A 20,054-nucleotide genomic window follows, 5' to 3' on the forward strand; every position below is an offset into this window, starting at 1 on the left:
TAGCTTCTGGATTAGTGGAATGCAACGCCTTATTTTAAATGTGGTTTGCTAGCTTGGGTATAGCGTCAGTACAGAAGTGTGTTTCTTGCAAGAGTAGGAAGTGGGCTCTGTGTTTCGTCAAGGCTGTTAGTACCTGCGATCTTTTCTCTGGAAGGTTTAAACCTTTGACATTTAGCGATACGCATTTCAGAGTTAGTTATTGCTGCATGATCAGAGAGGATTGCGTTCTACACTACGGCCGAGGGATCTAATACCACACACTGTCGGGGTATCAGTTACTGCTATCTCTATTTCAAGCCCCTCTATTTCGGCAGAGAATTCGTAGGGATCACCGGTGGTCGGGGGGGGGGGTCTCCCACCTCTATAAGGGGAAACAAGCAAGAAGGGGTAGAGTAAGAAGAAGGGGGAGGAGGGGAAAGAACGAAGAAGAGGGATGAGCTGTGAAAAAAGGGTGTTAGGATGGGGCGGCAGGAGGGGTGGATGTGGTGGCAGGGATGGGTGGAAGATCAGGTCGGGGTGGATTGTGTGCATCTAATCTTACAGGGTACACACAGATATTGTGTGCATATCTACCAGAGGTGGAACTGGAGGCTCCAATACACCTAAATAGGAGGGCTGGGGTGTCAGCTAAGGCCCGTAGGGACAGCTGTGGGGTGGATGTAAACCAGAGGGTGGACGAGTGCTCCGACATTGGAGAGGGCAGGCTTTCAATAGCAGAACAGTGGAGGGGGGTTAGAAAGGTAAGGATTGCTTTGTAGGGAAGGGCAAGGGGTACATAGAAGGGATTAGCCCTTGGACATTAGGTATAGCAACCTCAGGTAAAAACCTGGGGCATCACTGAGGTCATAAACAAAGATACAGCTGAAGAGCGAGACAAAAAATAAAAATAATTAAAAAAAAACTTTGAAAGAACTGAACAGGATCAAACAAAGTGAAACCACGTAAAACAAAACAAAACGCTACTCTGCGTCACACAAACCCCACACAGGTTATCCTGAGTATTCCAGAGATCATACTGAGTAGTTAAACAGTACATCAATCGCTCAGAGAGCGCAATATACAGAGATTCAAAGACTCAGAGAGTCAAAGGGGCCTGGCGTGCACAATGGACCCTATTAGCTAGGGAGGCCGAGACCTAACGTCTACTGGGGGCAGTTGTGTGATCAGTTTCTAGAAAGAGAGACCAGCCCCGGCTCAGTGCACTATAGGTCCCACACATGGGGGGGTCACCGTAGCAGCTGCCTAGGGCTAGGACTACTCCCCCGCTAAATATCTTCTCCTCCAGAGAGAATTGGTAGTGTGGATAATGTATGAGGTATGGAAGGCCACGTGGGGTCTCCCCCCGATTTAACATGTAGGACTCCCTCACCCTTCTGGTGGCCGGTTGTATATATGTGTTCTAGCAGGAGTCATGGTGAGGAGAGTCTCGGCCTTTATTCACTTCTGTTAAAATTGTATCTTACGGAGAGAGAGCAATGCCAATCAATGATGGATATTAACAAGGTGGTCAGTGGCTAGCGTATGGGAGATGTATGTGTTTCAACTGCCACTGACTGGCTAGCCCGGGACCTAGTCCACTGTTGGCACCTGTGGGACAGGAAAGTGGTCTTCTGCTAGAGGAATAGTAGGTGTACCATTGTGCGAAGCGTAGAATCTGCTATAATCAAAACTCTAGAAAGTGCGCCAAGTGGAGGAGGCTGAAGTCCACACCGGGAGGGGATCACTACATTTGTCACCATTAAGTGGCGTAAGGATCGTATCAGGATAAGGGTCATCCCCTGTCGGCTAGAGCCCCGTCCCCCTCCACCTGCTGGTCTACTATGAAGGATATACATCTACATAATAACACACATATTGGGGGGAAAAATACATATATGGAGGACACATATGGGGGAGAAAGAGAAGAAAAAAAAAAAAGTGGGGGGATCTGAAAACTCCCCTTCCCCTATGGTCCCTTAGGGTGTGCCAGATCAAGCATCAATAGACACCAAGGGGAAGAAGAGGAGACGCGCCCAGTGGTCCTGGAGTAAGTGTACTGGGGGGGTAAGAAAGTACCTGATATTTCGCTGGTGACGAACTCGTAGATCCTGGTGAAATGTCAGAGGGTGGTCCGGGTCCCTGTGTGGTGATGGCATTGGGGACAAATGGAACCCAGAAAAAGAAAAAGAAAAAAAAAAAGGAAGGGGGGTTAAACCAAGGAAAGCATACAAGAAAAAGTTAATATAGTCTGTGTGAGCGTAGCGTGGTCCTTGGCTTTGCTGTCTTAAGCCATTGGGTGATCCCTATGTGGTGTAACCGCCGGACCTGGGCTGTGGAGTGAGGAATCTCTGCGCGAGGATCTGTCTCCTGGTGATGTGGGGTCAAGCCTGTGACGTCTGGATCGGTGTCTTTGCGCTTTGGGTGAGGTGTTGTGGGCTACTGGCTTCCATGACTCCGTGGGGAAGTAGAAGGAACACCAATCAGGCAGGTCCAGCTGCTCACAGAAGGAGGGCAAGTCCTCTGGGGTCCGGAGAAGTGCCGTGCGGGCCCTAGTCGAGGCAGAGAGGCAGAAAGGGAATTTCCAACGATATTGGATATTGTGTGCACGGAGAACGTCCAACAGAGGGCGTAGACTGCATCTGTTCTGTAATGTGATCTGAGACAGGTCTTGAAAAAGTTTTATCTCAGCACCATTGAATAGTACACGACCCCTGTCCCTAGCCTTTCTGAGGATTTCTTCCTAAAGGGGGAAGTTCACTATGCAGCAAACAATGTCCCTGGGAGTCTCAATAGGGGAGTCTGCGGGGTGGTCAAGTAAATCATTAAAGATGGAGCAGACAGCTTGTGGTAGTGTGGCCTGATCTATGCCCTCCGGGACTCCCCTTACTCGCACATTATGCCTATGTCCTCTATTGTCCAGGTCTTCCACTTGTCTGTGCAGCTCAAACATGCGTGGTAAGTGTGAGTCATAGGTTTTTTGGACTTGCCTGATCGCTGTGGCCTATATCTGGGAGTTCTCCTCCACATCAGTGAGTCGATTGTTCATTTCATGGATATCAGCTTTTAGGTCAGATATAGCTTCTATCAAGGTGTGTTTGATTTCCAAGGCAACCTTTTGGAGGTCTCTTTGGATGTCCAGAAGGCTGGGGTGAGGGGTACGCAGTCCACTATCGTCCTCGTCCATGATCGACTCTGCGGAGCAGCTATGCATGGCCGGGGATGTGGCTCGTGCAGCTTGGGACGCCTGCGAGGCCTCATGGTGCGTTGCCTGGCGGGTTCTGAACAGCTCCGGGATATTTCCAGATAGTTGAGCACCTAGGTCCTTTTGGGAGCGGGGTGTTGATGCGCTTTTATTTGATTTTCCCATGCTGGTGAGGTGTCACTTAGGCCCCCTGAAGTGCTTATGGATGCCCTCTGTATGTGGGAGCTGGCTCTTTACATGGCCATTTTGGGTCCCCTCCGGGTCACTTCCTCCAAGTGGGGTATTAGTACAGTTTAGGGGGGTTAGGCTCTGGCTCTGGTCTGGAGATGAGGGGCTTTCTGGAGAGGTTTGGGTGCTACAAGATGGCCGCAACCTACCTCTATCCACAGAGCGCTCCCTTCTGCTATGTGTGGCCGGCTGTATCCAGGTTCCCTCTGAGCACTGCCCCCAGGCAGAGTGGATCGCCTCCGGTGAGCGCTGAATGGATGGCCATTTTCTTCCGCTCGCGAAAATCTAGTGTGGTGGCTCCGGAGGTTTTGTAGGCCGCAAGATGGCGGCTAATGTCCGGTGGCTGTCGGCGGCTCCGGGCCTGATCACAGGCCGATCGGATGTCCGCGGGTCCCCAAATATGCGGGGAAAGGATGGTCAGACCCTCGCATGGCCGGCCGAGGTGTCTGTGGCAGAAAAACCAGGCCGCAGGATGGCTCTGGATTTTAGAGCCGGCCGGCGGAGCTCCGAGAAAACACGACCTTCCGCCTTCACGTCAGGCCACGCCCCCTAACTTTTTTTATTTTTTACACAAAGTTGTCCTCTTATGATATTTCTAACACACAGCATGTACATAGCAAAAATGACACCCCAAAATACATTTTGCTACTTTTGTGAGACTTTTACACAGCCTGGCCACATAGAGGCCAAAAACATTCAAGTAGTACCTCCAGGCATTCTAGGAGCATAAATTACACACATAATTTAATTGCTTCCTATAATGCTTTTGAAGGTCCTGGAGCACCAGGACATGGGAATTTCCCCAGAAAATGACTCCATTTTGGAAAGCAAACACGCCAAGGTATATTCTGAGGCATGGGCTGCAGATAGGCACTCGGGTAATCTGATGGGCTGCAGATAGGTACTCGGTTACTCTGATTAGGGATGAGCCGAACACCCCCCGGTTCGGTTCGCACGAGAACTTTCGAACGAACTGCAAATTCGTACGAACATCAGAACCCCATTGAAGTCTATGGGACTCGAACGTTCGATATTAAAAGTGCTAATTTTAACGGCTAATATTCAAGATGCTGTCCTAAAAATGGTTTGGGGAACTGGCTCCTGCCCCAGGGGACATGGGTCAATGCCTAAAATGTTTTTTAAAATGGCCGTTTTGGCGTGAGCACTGATTTTAATGACAATTAAAGTGAAAAAAAAAGTGAAATATTCCTTTAAATATCGTGCCTGGGGGGTGTCTGTAGTATGCCTGTGAAGTGCCATGTGTTTCCCGTGTTTAGAACAGTCCCTGCACAAAATGACATTAAACGGAAATAACATCATTTAAAACTGCTTGCGGTTTTAATGTTATATCTGGTTCTTGCAATATGGTTGAAAATCATTCAGAAAAATGGCATGGGTAGCCCTCCCTGCCCATTACCAGCCCCTTTGGGTCTTGTACGCATATTAAGGTGAACCCCATACCCATATTAAAAAAAGGAAATGCGTGTGGCCCCCAAGCCCTATATACTCAGAACAGCAGTATACAGGAGGTGCAAACAAGACAGGGACTGTGTAGGTTTGTTGTGTTAAGTTGAATCTGTTTGTAATTTTCGACTGGTACATTTTTAAAGTGTAGCTCCAGTCAAAAAAACTATTTTTAAGCTTTTTGGAAAACACAGGGAAGGGTTATCACCCCTGTATAATTTGTTTTGCCGTCCGTCTTTTTTCATCTCACTTGCTGTTGTCCCAAAGAATTGTAATTACATGCCATTGTTGAACAGTGGTAGAAAAATTGACCTTTGGTGGTTGTGGTGCTGGTGCCACAACACTATAAGTCCTCACAGTTACTCTGGGTGGGCACAGGAATGGGCCCTCCTGTGAAATATTATATCAAGAATTGTAATTACATGTCCCTGTTAAACAGGGGCAGAAAAATTGGGCCTTAGGCACTGGTACTGGTGCCACAACACTGCAACCTCTCCCATGTAGTCTAGTTTTATTGCAGGAATTAGCCCTGCTGCAAAGCATTGCATCAAAAATTGTAATTAAACGCCCCTGTTAAACAGGGGCAGAAAAATTGGGCTGATGGCATCACCCAGAACCAGAAATGTTCTTCCAACATATCCGTGGAGGAGGAAGACGATAGACAATCAACATAACAGGACAGTCACTCAGCATCAGCATAGGCAGTTTTGAAGGGATGTGATATTTCAAAAAAATATTATTTGGTTACATCAGCTTCAGGTGCTTGGTAGCTGTGGGTGATCCAAGACTGATTCATCTTGATGAAGGTCAGTCGATCAACTGATTCGGTGGACAGGCGCACCCTGTGATCGCTAACAAAGCCACCAGCAGCACTGAAGGTGCGTTCCGAAAGAACGCTGGATGCAGGACAGGCCAGTAGCTCAATTGCATACTGTGCAAGCTCTGGCCAGTGATCCATCCTCAAGACCCAGTAAGCCAGAGGATTTTCGGTGGGAAAGGTGTCCAAGTCTGACCTTGCCCCATAGGTATTCCTGCACCATGTAAATCAGACACTGGCGATGGTTGCTGGAACCGATCATACCTTGGGGCTGCAGACTAAAAAAATGTCTGAAAGCATCAGTCAGCGGCCGCCTTCTCCACCGCTCCTTCTGACCGATGCCTCAGCAACACGTTGTCCAGGACCAGGAGTTTGTAACCTCCCAGTCTCTGGGAATGCATTGCACAGACCTTTCTGCAAGGCCTCCCGGAGATGTCTCATCCTCTGCTCCCTCTGCGATGGCAAGATAAGGTCCGCAACCTTACCCTTGTACCGTGGATCAAGGAGAGTGGCCAGCCAGTAATGGTCCCTCTCCTTGATCCGAAGAATACGAGGATCCTTCCGCAGGTTTTGCAGGCTCAGGGAGGCCATGCAGCGTAGGTTAGCTGAGGCTTCGATCCGGAGTCCTATGGGTCACTAAGGACAACATGATCCGCAGCTGCCCCCTCCCAGCCACGTACAAGTCCACGGGTTTCTTGGGACTGTAAATCATCCCTACAAGACTGCTGCTGCTGCTGATGCTGAGTACCAGCCTCCACCTCCATGCTGACAAAATCATCCTCCTCCTCTTCCTCCTCCTCGTCCTCTTCCTGAGTGATGGGTGGGACAGCAGGAATAATGTCTGGATAAAGTGGGCCTTGAGAGGCAAGGAAGTCCTCCTCTTCCTGCCTCTGCTCTGCCTCAAGTGCCCTGTCCATTATTCTACGCAGCGTATGCTCCAACAGGTGGACAAGAGGTACAGTGTCACTGATGCATGCACTTTCACTGCTCACCATCCTTGTGGCCTCCTCAAATGGTGACAGGACAGTGCATGCATCCCTGATCATGCCCCACTGGTGTGGTGAGAAAAAACCGAGCTCCCCTGACCCTGTCCTGGTGCAGTAGTTGCACAGGTACTCATTGATGGCCCTCTACTGCGTGTGCAGCCACTGCAGCATGGCCAACGTTGAGTTCCACCTGGTGGGCATGTCACATATAAGGCGGTTCTTGGGCAGGTTCAACTCCTTTTGGAGCTCAGCCAGCCGAGCACAGTCATTAAATGATTGGTGGAATGCACACAGACTTTCCTGGCCTGCTTCAGGACATCCTGTAAGCCCAGGTACCTGCCTGAGAACCGCTACACCACCAGGTTAAGGATGTGAGCCACATAGGGCACATGGGTCAGTTGTCCCTGTCAGAGGGCGGAGAGGAGGTTAGTGCCATTGTCACAAACCACCATTCCTGGCTTAAGCTGGCGTGGCGTCAACCACCTCTCGGCCTGCCCCTGCAGAGCTGACAAAATATCTGACCCAGTGTGGCTCCTGTCCTCCAAACAAACCAGCGCAAGCACGGCATGGCATCGTTTTGCCTGCGTACTTGCGTAGCCCCTTGAATGCCTACGGAGCACCGCTGGTTCTGAGGACAGAGCACTGGAAGAGGCCATGGAGGAAGAAGAAGAGGAGGGGGTGGAGGAGAGAGGTGTGTCACAACCAGTAGCATTCTGGAGGCGTGGTGGCGGAACAACCTCCAACACTACTGCACCTTGTCCTGCATCCTTTCCAGCTGCCAGAAGAGTGACCCAATGGGCCATGAAAGACAGGTAACATCCCTGTCCATGCCTGCTGGAGCATGAGTCAGCGGAAATATGCACCTTACCGCTGATCGCCCTGTCCAGCGAGGCAAGGACATTGCCTTCCACATGCTGGTAGAGAGCCGGAATCGCCTTCCGTGAGAAAAAGTGTCGTTTGGGGACCTGCCACTGAGGAACTGCACATTGTACAAACATCCCCTCTCTCTGTGCTCATGCTACTGCCTTCCTCTAGCTGAGTATCATCATCAGAGCCTACAAAACACTGGGCATCCTCCTGGAGGACGTGGTGGGTCTAGGGAAGGAGTCACTGATGATGACCTTGAGACGAGTGAAGACGATGCGTTGGCAGCTGCTTTGCTAGTACCCTGAGCTTGGGTGAGAGAGGATGAGGAGGATTAAGAGGGCTTGGTCATCCACTCTACCAAGTCTACCAGAGCCTGCCTGCCCTCTTTTATCGGTACGCGCCTGTCTGCCTCTCCTTGTTGGCCTTCCAGACATGGTAATGGCCTGAAGGGAGATGGGAAAACTATCAATTGGGTAGTGTATATTGTGCTGGAGGCACACAACACCCACTAACTCCGGCAGATGGCTCAATTAGAGAAGAGCTATATAGGTGGATATAATAATGTATAGTGCGTTCAGGGCACGCAGACAACAGGCACAATCTCCTACAACTGACTGCAAGCTCTATTACAAAAGAGCAATATAGCTAGCTATATAGGTGGATATAATAGTGTATACTGCGGTCAGGGCACACAGACAACTCCCACAAACTCCTGCAGATTGCTAACAGCTCAATTGCAGAAGAGCAAGAAAGCAAAATCGAACAGTGTACACTGTGTTGAAGGTACACAGAGAACACCCACTAACTCCTACAGACGCTAACACACTACACAAGGCCGCCGCGCTGGCGGCCTTATATAGTGTGGGCGTGTACTACACAGCCTGAGCTATGATTGGCCAATCATGGCTCTCCTCGCTGCCGGCGCCATGATTGGCTAAGCATGCGGGGTCACTGTGCATGCTTGGTAAATCATGAGCTAGCAATGCACTGCGATGGCGCAGTGCATTGTGGGCCGCGAGCGCCACACGAATTTGGCGCAAACGGCCCATAACGTTCGGTAATCGCCCAGCGTGCGAACAGTCGATGTTCGATTCGAACGTATGTTCGACTCGAACATGAAGCTCATCCCTATTGTGGGGTCTCCAGGAAGAGTGGAAGGCTCCTCCCCCTTCACTCTACTGGCAATCAGGTCATCAGCTGAGCCTGGATCCTGTTGGACATCTTTCCGTAACTGCTGGTAACTGCTCTGTCTGCAGCTATTTGCAAACAGTGGTGGCCAATGTCACCTGTCATTAGTTTCGATCAAAAAAGAACCCCCTAAATGGGACTTTAACAGACCACCAACACATACAAAAGAAATGTAAAATATTATATTTATTGTTACATGGAATGATAAAAACAAGAGCAGACGACTCGCATCTGAACAATGAGAATATGCAATACACAATAGAAAACACAATAGAAAACAAACATTAAACCATATAAGAAAACCACTTAAGCTCTCATAGGGATTGGATATCCCAAAACCTGATGCATTTCCAGTTTTGCTTAAAAACTTTCATCAGGGGTGGTGAGTAGAGGAAAGTATAATATGGTGATAGCTCTAAAAATAGGAAAAAGAAATATCAGAAAAATATCAGAAAAATACACACCACCCAAAAAGATGAGTACATTGCATGTCATATCCCGCATGCCCCAAGTAGGCATGGCCATCCCCCATATAGTCAACATGTGTGGGCACTAAATACCATGATTAAGCCACTCCTCAATAGGAGGTAAGAATATCACTCAGTACCAAGGTATCCAGACGCAGTAACAAATCCCTGGTGACGACCGTGGATAGTAGCACATTTGTCCATACACAGTATAATCTGAGATAGGTGCTGCAAGTTCAGTGTCCACTGTCTCTGTTGGTGACAAACAATGAAAAACTGGCTATCAATAGAAAATATCGTTCTTGGAACAAAGCCACCCACCAGAGACAATAGTTTGCAAAGAAATCTAAAAACGCCCATATGAAAAGAGAACTAAGTAGAGTAGTTACCAAAATCAAAACGAAAAGAAAAACATAAAACGTAAAGTGTCACTGCACCCCCCACTTCTTTTAAAGAAATTAATAATAAATAGAAGCTGCCAGCATGTGCCTTAACCACAGTACTTACCCAAGGGGGTATTCAGGGGTAGAATTGCCCCGTAACAACAAAGATCCAAGCCAAAATGTGGCTCCCAGGAACAGGGGTGAACTGATAACTCATGGGGCCCCCGGGCAATAGGAGATTATGGGGCCCCCAGGCAATCAGAGATTATGGGGCCACACAGTATACACAAACACACACACAGTGTACAATCACACAGTATACACAGACATGTTTCTATTGACTGAGAAGGTGTTGGAGAGGGGGGGGGCAGCTATAATCTCTGGATTTTTAGACCAAAAGCCTGTCGGTAAGGGACATTTCAGAGACAGATGTAAAAAAAACCCACAAATTTTTACATACTGTCCCTGGTTTTACTGAGGCTGGCAACCCTGATGGGGCCCCCTAGTGGCATGGGGCCCTCGGGCAGTGCTCGAGTGGCTCAATGGTCAGTCCGCCCCTGCCCAGGAAGTATCCTTGTCCATTTGGATCCCTTGTTGGAAATGTCTGCAGTGTGATAAAGCACATACGAGCTCTAGTTTCTTATAGCAGTATACCGAGTTCGAAGAAAAAAACCTTAGCGTTGATATTTACCAAGAAAGCGATGTGGTGTCCCGTCTGGATAGAATGCTACTCAAACAAATGTTACCAGGTGGAGTTTAAATAACCGGCGGCGCACATAATTTGCATCATATATTGACGCCATCAGATGTGCGCCAAAGCGCCCTCACATATTGCCGTATCCAGCGTGTATTCGCGCATGTGCAGAAGTGCGCGCAACAGCCAAAGGCGGCACCAAGTATAAGCAGGCGGGTGTGGGTTACAAAACCAACAATCCAGCGCCTGCGCAGCTGTGCCCATACAAATAATGCCTCCCCTTATGGAAAATAAATAAAAAGGGAAAACTAACATTTTTTGTGTTCATATACGCGGGGAGCAGAAAAGATACAACAATGCTCACATGTGCAAATAACACCATGGCTATAATCCGGGGGATGTACATGAACATGGGGAGTGGAATAACCGATACTTGTAACCTACTCTAATGATAACTTAAGGACACTTAGAGCATATAAATCAGAGGACTACTAGTGGGGGAATTGAAACCCACATACCAAGGCGCCAACTGGTGTAAGTAAATAGATAGCAAAACAACAAGCATCTACTGGCTACCAATCAAACCAATAAACAGTGGAGGTATCCACAACAGCATGGCCAGCCCACAGGGGAGAGACACCCCCCCCCCCCCCATGGGGCGTGTGGGAGAGAACATGACAAAAATACCCTGGTGTGCAAAGAAAAAAAAAACACATTTAAATTGGGTAAACATCAAAGGTCCGTGGGGGGGAATACTTTCACCAGTTCCTAAGTATCGCCTAAGTTTGCATCATTCCAGGCCATCCCATGTACCACATGTAAAGCCCTCCAAAAAGGGTCGATAGCTAATACAGTCATTGAGGCCAGGTGGTCGTGTGGCCTGTAAGGCCACTATCCACCTAGTCTCATGTTGTAAAAGGGTCTTGTCCCAATCGCCCCCCCTAGAGTTTGGGTGTATACGATTGAGTACCAAGAACCTAATTTTGGGGAAATTGCACATATGTATGTCGCGAGTGTGTCACCCTAATGGTAAATCAGGGTTATATACACATATACGTATACTCAGTGCATGTCTGCTCATTCTCTTGTGCAGTTCTTGTTTAGTTTCTCATACGTAAAAACACCCGCAGAAACACGTCAGTAGGTACACTACCCCAAAGGTGCGGCATTTAGCAAATGTAAGGGTTTAAATATCTTACCATTCGGTAGCCTGATCCCACTCTCTGTGTTGATGAATTGGCATTGGGGGCAACCCGCACATTTAAATGTGCCTCGGCGTTTGCAGGGATCCTCTCTGAATTCCCCTGTATATTCACTAGTGACCAGTTTGTCCCTTAGGGACTTTGTGCGTTTGAAGGTAATTAGAGGTGCCTTGGATATAAACTGGTTGAGTATTGGATCGGTTTGGAGTATGTGCCAATGTTTTTTGAGAATATTCCTAATGCCGCGTACACACGAGAGGACTTATGTCCGGCAGACTTCCAAAGGAGTTCCGCCGGAGTTCCGCCGGAGTTCCGACGGAGTTCTGGCGGACTTTTCAACCGAACGGACTTGGACACACACCATCACACCAAACTCCGACGGAGTCGAACGTGATGACGTACGACTGGATTCGAATAAGGAAGTTCATAGCCAGTAGCCAATAGCTGCCCTAGCGTCGGTTTTAGTCCGTCGGAGTAGCATACACACGAGCGGATTTTTCGAAGGGGACCGGGTCCGGCGGAGTTCCGTCGGGAAAATTTGAAGCATGCTTCATTTCTAAAGTCCATCAGACTTTTGCGAAGTTAAAGTCCGTTGCAGCCCACACACGATCGAATAGTCTGACGGACTCAGTCCGTCGGACTTTGGATGTTGAAAAGTCCGCTCGTGTGTACGGGGCATAAGGGCTTGATGTTGTTGTAGGTCTTAACTAACCTTGTTTGCTCCGGTGCTTGGATAGCACCTTTTAGTCTGTTTCGGATGTTCAAAAATTAAACTTTATCTAGTCTGCATCTGCGCCCTTTTAAAGGCCTTCTTCAGACCCGTAGGGGAATACCCTTGCTGAAGCAGTCACTGTTGTTGTAATTTTTTTGCTTCAACCTCAAACATAAAATCATTGGTGCAGTTTCTCCGAATCCTTAGGTACTGAGAGTATGGAATGGATCGCACAAGCGGAGCCGGATGGAAACTTGTCGCGTGCAAAATTGTGTTACCATTCGTTTAAAGCAGTACTCCGGGCAAAAACTTTTTTCAATGTTCTCGTTGTTGATCTCCTACCTTCAACAACTATGTCTACCATGTTCTTCTGAGTTCTGTCGTTTCTCTGCAATAACCTGCTGAACTTGCTAAAAACATGTTTTTATCTGCTGATTTTCTGTTTGCAAGACTGCTAGCTACTATCCCTCCAGTAACCTCAGCCAGCGGTCTGACACGTCCTCTTGTAGTCCTCCTGAAGGCAAGCAGGGACTTGTACTTCCGCAGTGGGCGGAGGGGGTCTCACAGCCCCCCTGTTCTGTGCCGCCCATAGAGGTGGTGTCTTCCTCCTCTGCTCCCTACTCCTCCCTGCTAGCACTCTGCCCCTTCCCCGCCTGCCATCGTGCCATCTCTCTCTCCAGTGCAGATAACAGGTACAGAGCGCATCTTGGGCTGACAGATCTATATGTGCAAACACCACTCATCGTACAGCCCCGCCTCCCTGCACATTAGAACAGTGCGCTCTGCACTGTCTATCGCAATTCCGGTGCAGGGAGGAGGGCCTGTACCATGAGTGGTGTTCTCACATAGAGATCTGTCAGCCCGAGATGCGCTCTGTCATACCTAGGAACTGTAGCTATCCCTGCTCTGCACTTATGGGCGCAGATAAGGCACTGGTGGCACCGCAATGATGGACACAGATAAGGCACTGGTGACACCACAATGATAGGCACAGATGAGGCACTGGTGATACTGCAATGGTGGGCACAGATGAGGCACTAGTGACATCACAATGATGGGCACAGATGAGGCACTGGTGACACCTTAATGATGGGCACAGATAAGGCACTGGTGTCACTGCACTGATGGGCACTGATAATCTGCACTGGTGGTCCCTGACATTTGGCACGGGTTTGCAAAATTTATATTAAATGCATTAAATATTATATTAATATGCATTTTATTAAAATGTTTTGTATTTGTAAGGCTGTAACCTATCCTACCATGTTATGTATGGCTTGCTAGCTGCAGAATGAGCGGTGTGATTTATGTTGAAGTGGGTGAATTCACATTTAGGCTGGGTTAACATTGCAGCGATGCGGGAACGCCGCAAATCCGCGGCGGGTTCCCGCATCGCATGCCTCCCGGCGGCAGTTCACACTGCCCTATGCGAACTGCTGGGAGTGTCAGTGAAACGTTAATGACACCCCCAGATCAGTTCGCATATCGCAGTGCGATCTGCAAACTCGGACAGGAATGGGATTGCATGGTGTGAACATCCATGCGATCCGATTCTGCTGCGGACCAAAAAAAGGGTCCTGTGCGAGTTTGGGGCGGGTGCGATGCAAATTCAGCCATACTATCTGTATGGCTGAACTCGCATCGCACAGAGATCGGATGTGATTTGCACTGCAGTGCGGTGCGAATCACATCCGGTTCTCGTAGCCGCAGCAGTGTGAACCCAGCCTTACATCTACAAGCCTAGTGTACCTCCCACATTTACTCCCATCCCAAGAATTCATGGGAAATGTAGTCTGATGACAGAGAGAAGGATATGATGCAATCACTGTTCTAACACCTCCTACTTGCCAGAATACAGGCTGCATTTTTTGAATCACAAACCGACTTACTGAAAATTCAATCAGACATCTCTTAAACGCTAAGAAATTTCACAAATGCAATATCTGTTTAGTGTTTTGTGGGAGGAGTACTAATGGCAGATTTTTTTGAAAATCCCAGAGTTCTGCTTTAAATAGGCTGAATGGCTGCTGCCAATCACATGCATCTGTCCATCCAGCTGCAAGAATCTGCTGATTCTTGTGGCTGGAATCTGGTGGCTGCATGTAAACAGCCATGTGAAAGGGGTCTAATCTTACATGAAAAACAGAATTAAAGAATTACAAAAAACCTATTGAATAAAAAATCATAATTATAGGACATATAAGTGATATATAACATATGATAATGCATGCATTTTAATTGCAAATGCAATGCTAAATGTTGTTTTCCCCTTGTTGCTGAGCCTTTTTGTATCCTTCATTTTTAGCTTTCGATTTCAGCTGATTATCTCTTTATTTTTCAGATGAAAAAAATGAGGAGTCTACTTTACCTTCCCTACATTTTACCAAGCTGAAAGGTATTTTTCTTTAGTTATCTAAACAGCATGTAAATGTCTTAAAATGTGTGAACTTTAACTGACAATGAATGTACTGTAGTCAGTTATTGTATGTGTTTTTTTTATTTGTTTATTATTGAATACACATTACACTATCCACCTGAATATGACCAGTTCCTGACGTGCACTAGCATTTTTCAATATTGATAATATACGTGTAGCGCTACCCCTGTAGGAGCCACTTAAGTTTGTTCAGTTGGTTACTCTACCCTTCAACCCCAAGAAGTGTCTCAGCCCCTACTGGCAAACCTAACCAGGTGGTTAATGGAATAGTACAGTATTGACACACAGACACAGTTCAAACTGTTAAGGTTCTTTCAAATTTACTTAGTCAAGAGAAAAGGAATTAAAATGGTATTAGTCAGCCAAGCTGTGGATAAACAGTCAAGACTTGGTTGAGGCATTTTCTTAATTTACTGCTTTTAATAGCATATAAATTATACCAACATGCACAGTAATAAACAGTAATGAATATTATTATTATTATTATTATTCAGGATTTATATAGCGCCAGCAATTTACGCAGCGCTTTACAATATAAAAGGGAGACAATACAGTTACAATACAATTAAATACAAGAGGATTAAGAGGACCCTGCTCAGAAGAGCTTACAATCTAAAAGAATAAGAAAGCTATTGATTGTTGTAGGTATTATTACTGCTAAAGGGGAACCCCAAGCAGGCCTATAATAACTTTAGTTCTACTGAGGGAAGCAGAATAATTTGGATATGCGTAACGTGTCCCCTTTAAGAATAATAAAACATTAGCGTTCAAAGTGCAAGGCCTTGCTATCTTTACCGGCAAGTTGGAGCTCATAAACAAGAATTCTTTAACCACTTCATGCAAATCACCATACCCGTACATCGGTAGTTTGACGCTAAATACCATGGTTATGGCAACAGCTAGCTGCCATAACCCTGGTATTTTCAGGAACGGTGTGTGTCTATCTCCTGCCATCGATATTTTATCGATGGCAGGAGAAGTGCCTACCCTCCCTCCCGCCGCTTACCGCACCCGCCCCGCTTGGCTGGCTGCTGACTGAGGGGAAGATGGCCCCAGCTCGGCTCCATAGCATAGCTTTTAAAGGAGATTTTTTTTTTTCTAATGCATTTTAGTGTTCTGTCATGTTGTTTTTTTCTATTACAAGGGATGTTTACATTCCTTGTAATAGGACTAAAAGTGACCATTTTTTTTTTAAAAGACAGTGGCAAAATAAAAAATAAAAAGTAAAATGCATGAGAATTTTTTTTTTTAAAGCACCCCGTTCTGACGAGCTTGTGCACAGAAGCGAATGCACACTTGGGTATCACTCGCATATGAAAGTGATGTTCAAACCACACATGTGAGATATCGCCGCGATCATTAAAGCGAGAGAAATAATTCTAGTCCTAGACTTCCAAAGACATGCAAGTAGGCTAATTGGCTTCTGTCCAAAATTGGCCCTAGTATATGAATGGGGACCTTGGATTGTGGGCTCCTTGAGGGTAGGGACCAATGTGAGTGTGCAATGTATAGGGATAATTGTAGACACTCACTCAGGTTGAACTGGATGGACTGGTGTCTTTATTCAACCTAACTAACTATGAAACTATGAAACTTCCTCTGTAGCTCAAAACTGGTAACCTGTAGAAAATTTTAAACATCGCCTATGGAGATTTTTACAGGTAAAAGTTTTATAGAGAGAATATAGGGCCCAAGGCGCTACCTCAAATTTATATACACTCAACCAGTATTGAAAGGGTTTCCAAAATCCTCTCTACCCTCAGAGGTAGAGAGCTGTGATGGAACCGATCCCACACTCCGATTGAGTGCTTCCGTCTATATACCGCTTCCTAAGTCCTGGAACACAAATCCAATGGATCTGGCTACAGGAACCCCCAAGCACTAGACAAAACCAGTCTTAGAGGACATCAGGAATGACCTTTATTTGAGATCTCACACAAAATATATACAGTCGGGTGACTAAAACCTAACCTAATTAGCATGAGCTAATTATCTAAATCAACACTCAGATTAGTTGACTAAGGGATAAGACTTTTGGGCTCCTGCCGAATTCAATTGCAGGTAATTGGCACAAACAACAAAACAACAATAGGTGAAATACTCTTTAGAATATGTGTCAAGCCAGACTAGACTCATTTACATTATACAAGACAGTCAGGATGGCTGGAGGTGATGATATTAGCATCTAAGAGTTTGTGTCCCAATAGTGTGATTTAGTCTATTGCTAACATGGCATTTACATATCCAGAGTCTGTATGTCTTGGGGGGAGGGGGGGGGCATGGACCTGAATCCAAGTAACACCACCTCAGGGGTCCCCAGGCATACAGCTCACAAAGAGCACCGTTCCCCCAAATGTGAGGGCCCATAATCACAAGGCAAGAGGCTTGCATTCAGTCCCCTCCAAGAGACTCGGTCCCAGCTAGGTCTGTGACAAGACCCTCTAAGCAAAAAGGAAGACAAGATTACTCAGTGTCTTCTCTAATACTGAGGACTAGGGATGGGCGAACTGTTCGCCCAGCGGTCGGTTCGCGGCAAATTTTGCCTGTTCGTGATTCGCCCGATCGGCGGACTATTGCCGCTTTTTGCCCGGCGGACTTATGTGTTTACAGTGTGAAAGAACTTTGACTCATGATGACACATCCATCATGCGGTACAGGACAGCCAATGGAGACATTTGGGCACATTGACAATTGGACATTCCCCATAACTTATAAATAGACCTGATCTGGCGGCCATTTTACATTATTTTTTATGTCATTATAGGGAGAGGTTGCTGTGTGGAGCAGGGAGAGACTGCAGTGGCACAAATCGCTAGCTATTAGGTCCACAAAAGTCCTTTTAAGGACTGGTATGGTACAGGTGTAGTAAAGTATATAGGGTTCAGTGCACTGCTGTGTTGGTGATTGCAGCAGCCTGTCTTTTGTCAGTGCAGGGAGAGACAGGACGCTGTGTGCAGCAGGGACAGTCAATTTAATCACTAGCTATTACTATTAGGTCCACAAAGGTCCTTTTAAGGACTGGTATAGGTGTACAGTATATAGGGTTCAGTGCACTGCTGTGCTTGTGATTGCAGCAGCCTGTCTTTTGTCAGTGCAGGGAGGGACAGGGCGCTGTGTGCAGCAGGGACAGTCAGTTTAATCACTAGCTATTACTATTAGGTCCACAAAGGTCCCTTTAAGGACTGGTATAGGTGTACAGTATATAGGGTTGTGCACGTATAATATACTTTCTTCCAAATATAGAAAGAATATTATACTTGACTGCTGCCCTATTCTGCAGCAGTCCTTTATCAGTGTAGGGACTGAGGTACAGTCTGCAAATCACTAGCTACTAGAACCACAAAGGTCCTTGTAAGGACTGATATAGGTGTACAATATATAGGGTTGTGGTGCACTACTGCTGACTGCTGCCCTATTCTGCAGCAGTCCTTTATCAGTGTAGGGACTGAGGTAAAGTCTGCAAATCACTAGCTACTAGATCCACAAAGGTCCTTGTAAGGACTGGTATAGGTGTACAATATATAGGGTGTTGGCGCAGGGCTGTGCTGCAGATTACTGCCCTATTCTGCAGCAGTCCTTTATCAGTGTAGGGACTGAGGTACAGTCTGCAAATCACTAGCTACTAGATCCACAAAGGTCCTTGTAAGGACTGGTATAGGTGTACAATATATAGGGTGCTGGTGCAGGGCTGTGCTGCAGATTACTGCCCTATTCTTCAGCAGTCCAGTATCAGTGTAGGGACTGATGTACAGTCTGCAAATCACTAGCTACTAGGTCCACAAAAGTCCTTGTAAGAACTGGTATAGGTTCACTATTTGGTATAGGTTCACTATTTGGTGTGCAGCATAGTATAGTGCGTTTCCACTGTGCAGCATTGTGACTGCTGAGCGTTTCTGCAGCGATACTACAAAGAGTGACAAACGCAATTAAAAAAAAAGTATTATAACTGGTGTGATAGACCAGTGTCCCCCAAAAACAACAGTGGGGTGTTATATACCACCTTCCACATACATACTGCACTTCTTTAGAGACTTTTGTCACAGGGTCATTTAAAAATGACAAGCAGAGGAAGAGGCAGGCCCTTCCGCAGGGGTGGTAGGGCAGGAGCAACAGACTTGAGCCAAAGTGGCAAATTGCAGAAGGTGCGTGCGATTACGTCAAAGGACACACCAGACTTGGTTGAGTGGCTCACACAGCCTTACTCTTCTGCACCCTCCTCATCCTCTCGATCTGCACCCTCTTCTTCACTCTCTGCTATGTGCACCCCCAAAGACACTACCACCAACACCACCACCACCATATACCTTCCGCTTGAGTCACATGAATTATTTTCCGATCCATATCAAGACATTTCCGATGCGCAGCCACTCTTGGCATTGGATCAGGAAGAGGAGGTAGCAACAACCGCCACTCAGCAGTCTGACGATCCCAGATCAGCCCAAGGAGGAGGTTGGTCCCGGCTGTTGCTGCCTACTCCGAGATCTCTAATTATAGCGGTGGGGAAGGTGATGTCGATGATGGCGTGTCTAGTGATGTCACGTGGGTGCCCACAAGAGAGGAAGAGGAGGGGAGTTCAGAGGGAGATATGGACCAGCAGATAGGGAGGAGAAGCTGGAATAACTTCCATTGCACAGGAGGGACAAAGCAGACTGCAAATGTATCAGGAGCGAGGCATCAACCATGTACGGTCACATCTGGTAATCCCAGGATGCCGGCACATGGCTCCGCAGTTTTTTAATGTGTCCGCTACTGACAATAGTGTTGCCATCTGCAATCTTTGCAGTCAACGCATAAGTCGCGGTAAGCCCAACACTCACCTAGGGACGACCGTCTTAAGAAGGCACATGAGCTGCCATCACCGAGCCCAGTGGGAGCAACAGAACACACAAAGCCACACTCCAGGCTCTCACCGTCCAGCCTAGTCTTCTACTTCTCCTTCTCCTCTCTCCTCACAATTGTCCTCCACTCCACCTTCCATCATGCCAAGCTCACATTTTTCTGCAAAAAGGCAGGCTTCCTTAGGGCAAATGTTCGAGCATAAAAAAATGATGACGCCGGATAACCCTCTTGCCCAACGGTTGACGGCTGGCTTGTCAGAACTGATAGCACGCAAACTACTGACAACTAGGGATGAGCCGAACACCCCCCGGTTTGGTTCGCACCAGAACTTGCGAACGGCCCCCACGTTCGTTACGAACTCAATTTTAGTCATACATTTAGGCCAAAATGTATTCAGCCACATGTCTTTGGTAAAAAAAAAGTCAATAATTGTATATTTATTGGTTTGCGCAAAAGTTGTCACATCTACAAACTAAGGTACGTTTTCTGGAATTTACGCAGCTTTTAGTTTACGACTGCCTATCTCATTTCTTGAGGTGCTAAAATGGCAGGGCAGTACAAAACCCCCCCAAATGACCCCATTTTGGAA

At 47.0% G+C, this 20,054-nt stretch overlaps 1 protein-coding gene across 2 annotated transcripts in view; it reads left to right on the forward strand.

The window, feature by feature from the left end:
• The window catches only part of LOC143928074 (complement factor H-like), a 1,075,600-nt gene that overhangs the window by 545,787 nt on the left and 509,759 nt on the right, over positions 1–20,054 (forward strand). For both annotated transcript variants that reach the window (XM_077452686.1, XM_077452684.1), the window contains exon 12: positions 14,531–14,584. In XM_077452686.1, the coding sequence (XP_077308812.1) occupies positions 14,531–14,584 (54 nt within the window). The remainder of the gene's footprint in view (positions 1–14,530; positions 14,585–20,054) is intronic.

Source organism: Lithobates pipiens, unplaced genomic scaffold, assembly GCF_037356315.1.
Source record: "Lithobates pipiens isolate NorthernLeopardFrog02 unplaced genomic scaffold, aLitPip1_a1.2 Scaffold_23, whole genome shotgun sequence".
Classification (NCBI taxonomy): Eukaryota; Metazoa; Chordata; class Amphibia; order Anura; family Ranidae; genus Lithobates; species Lithobates pipiens.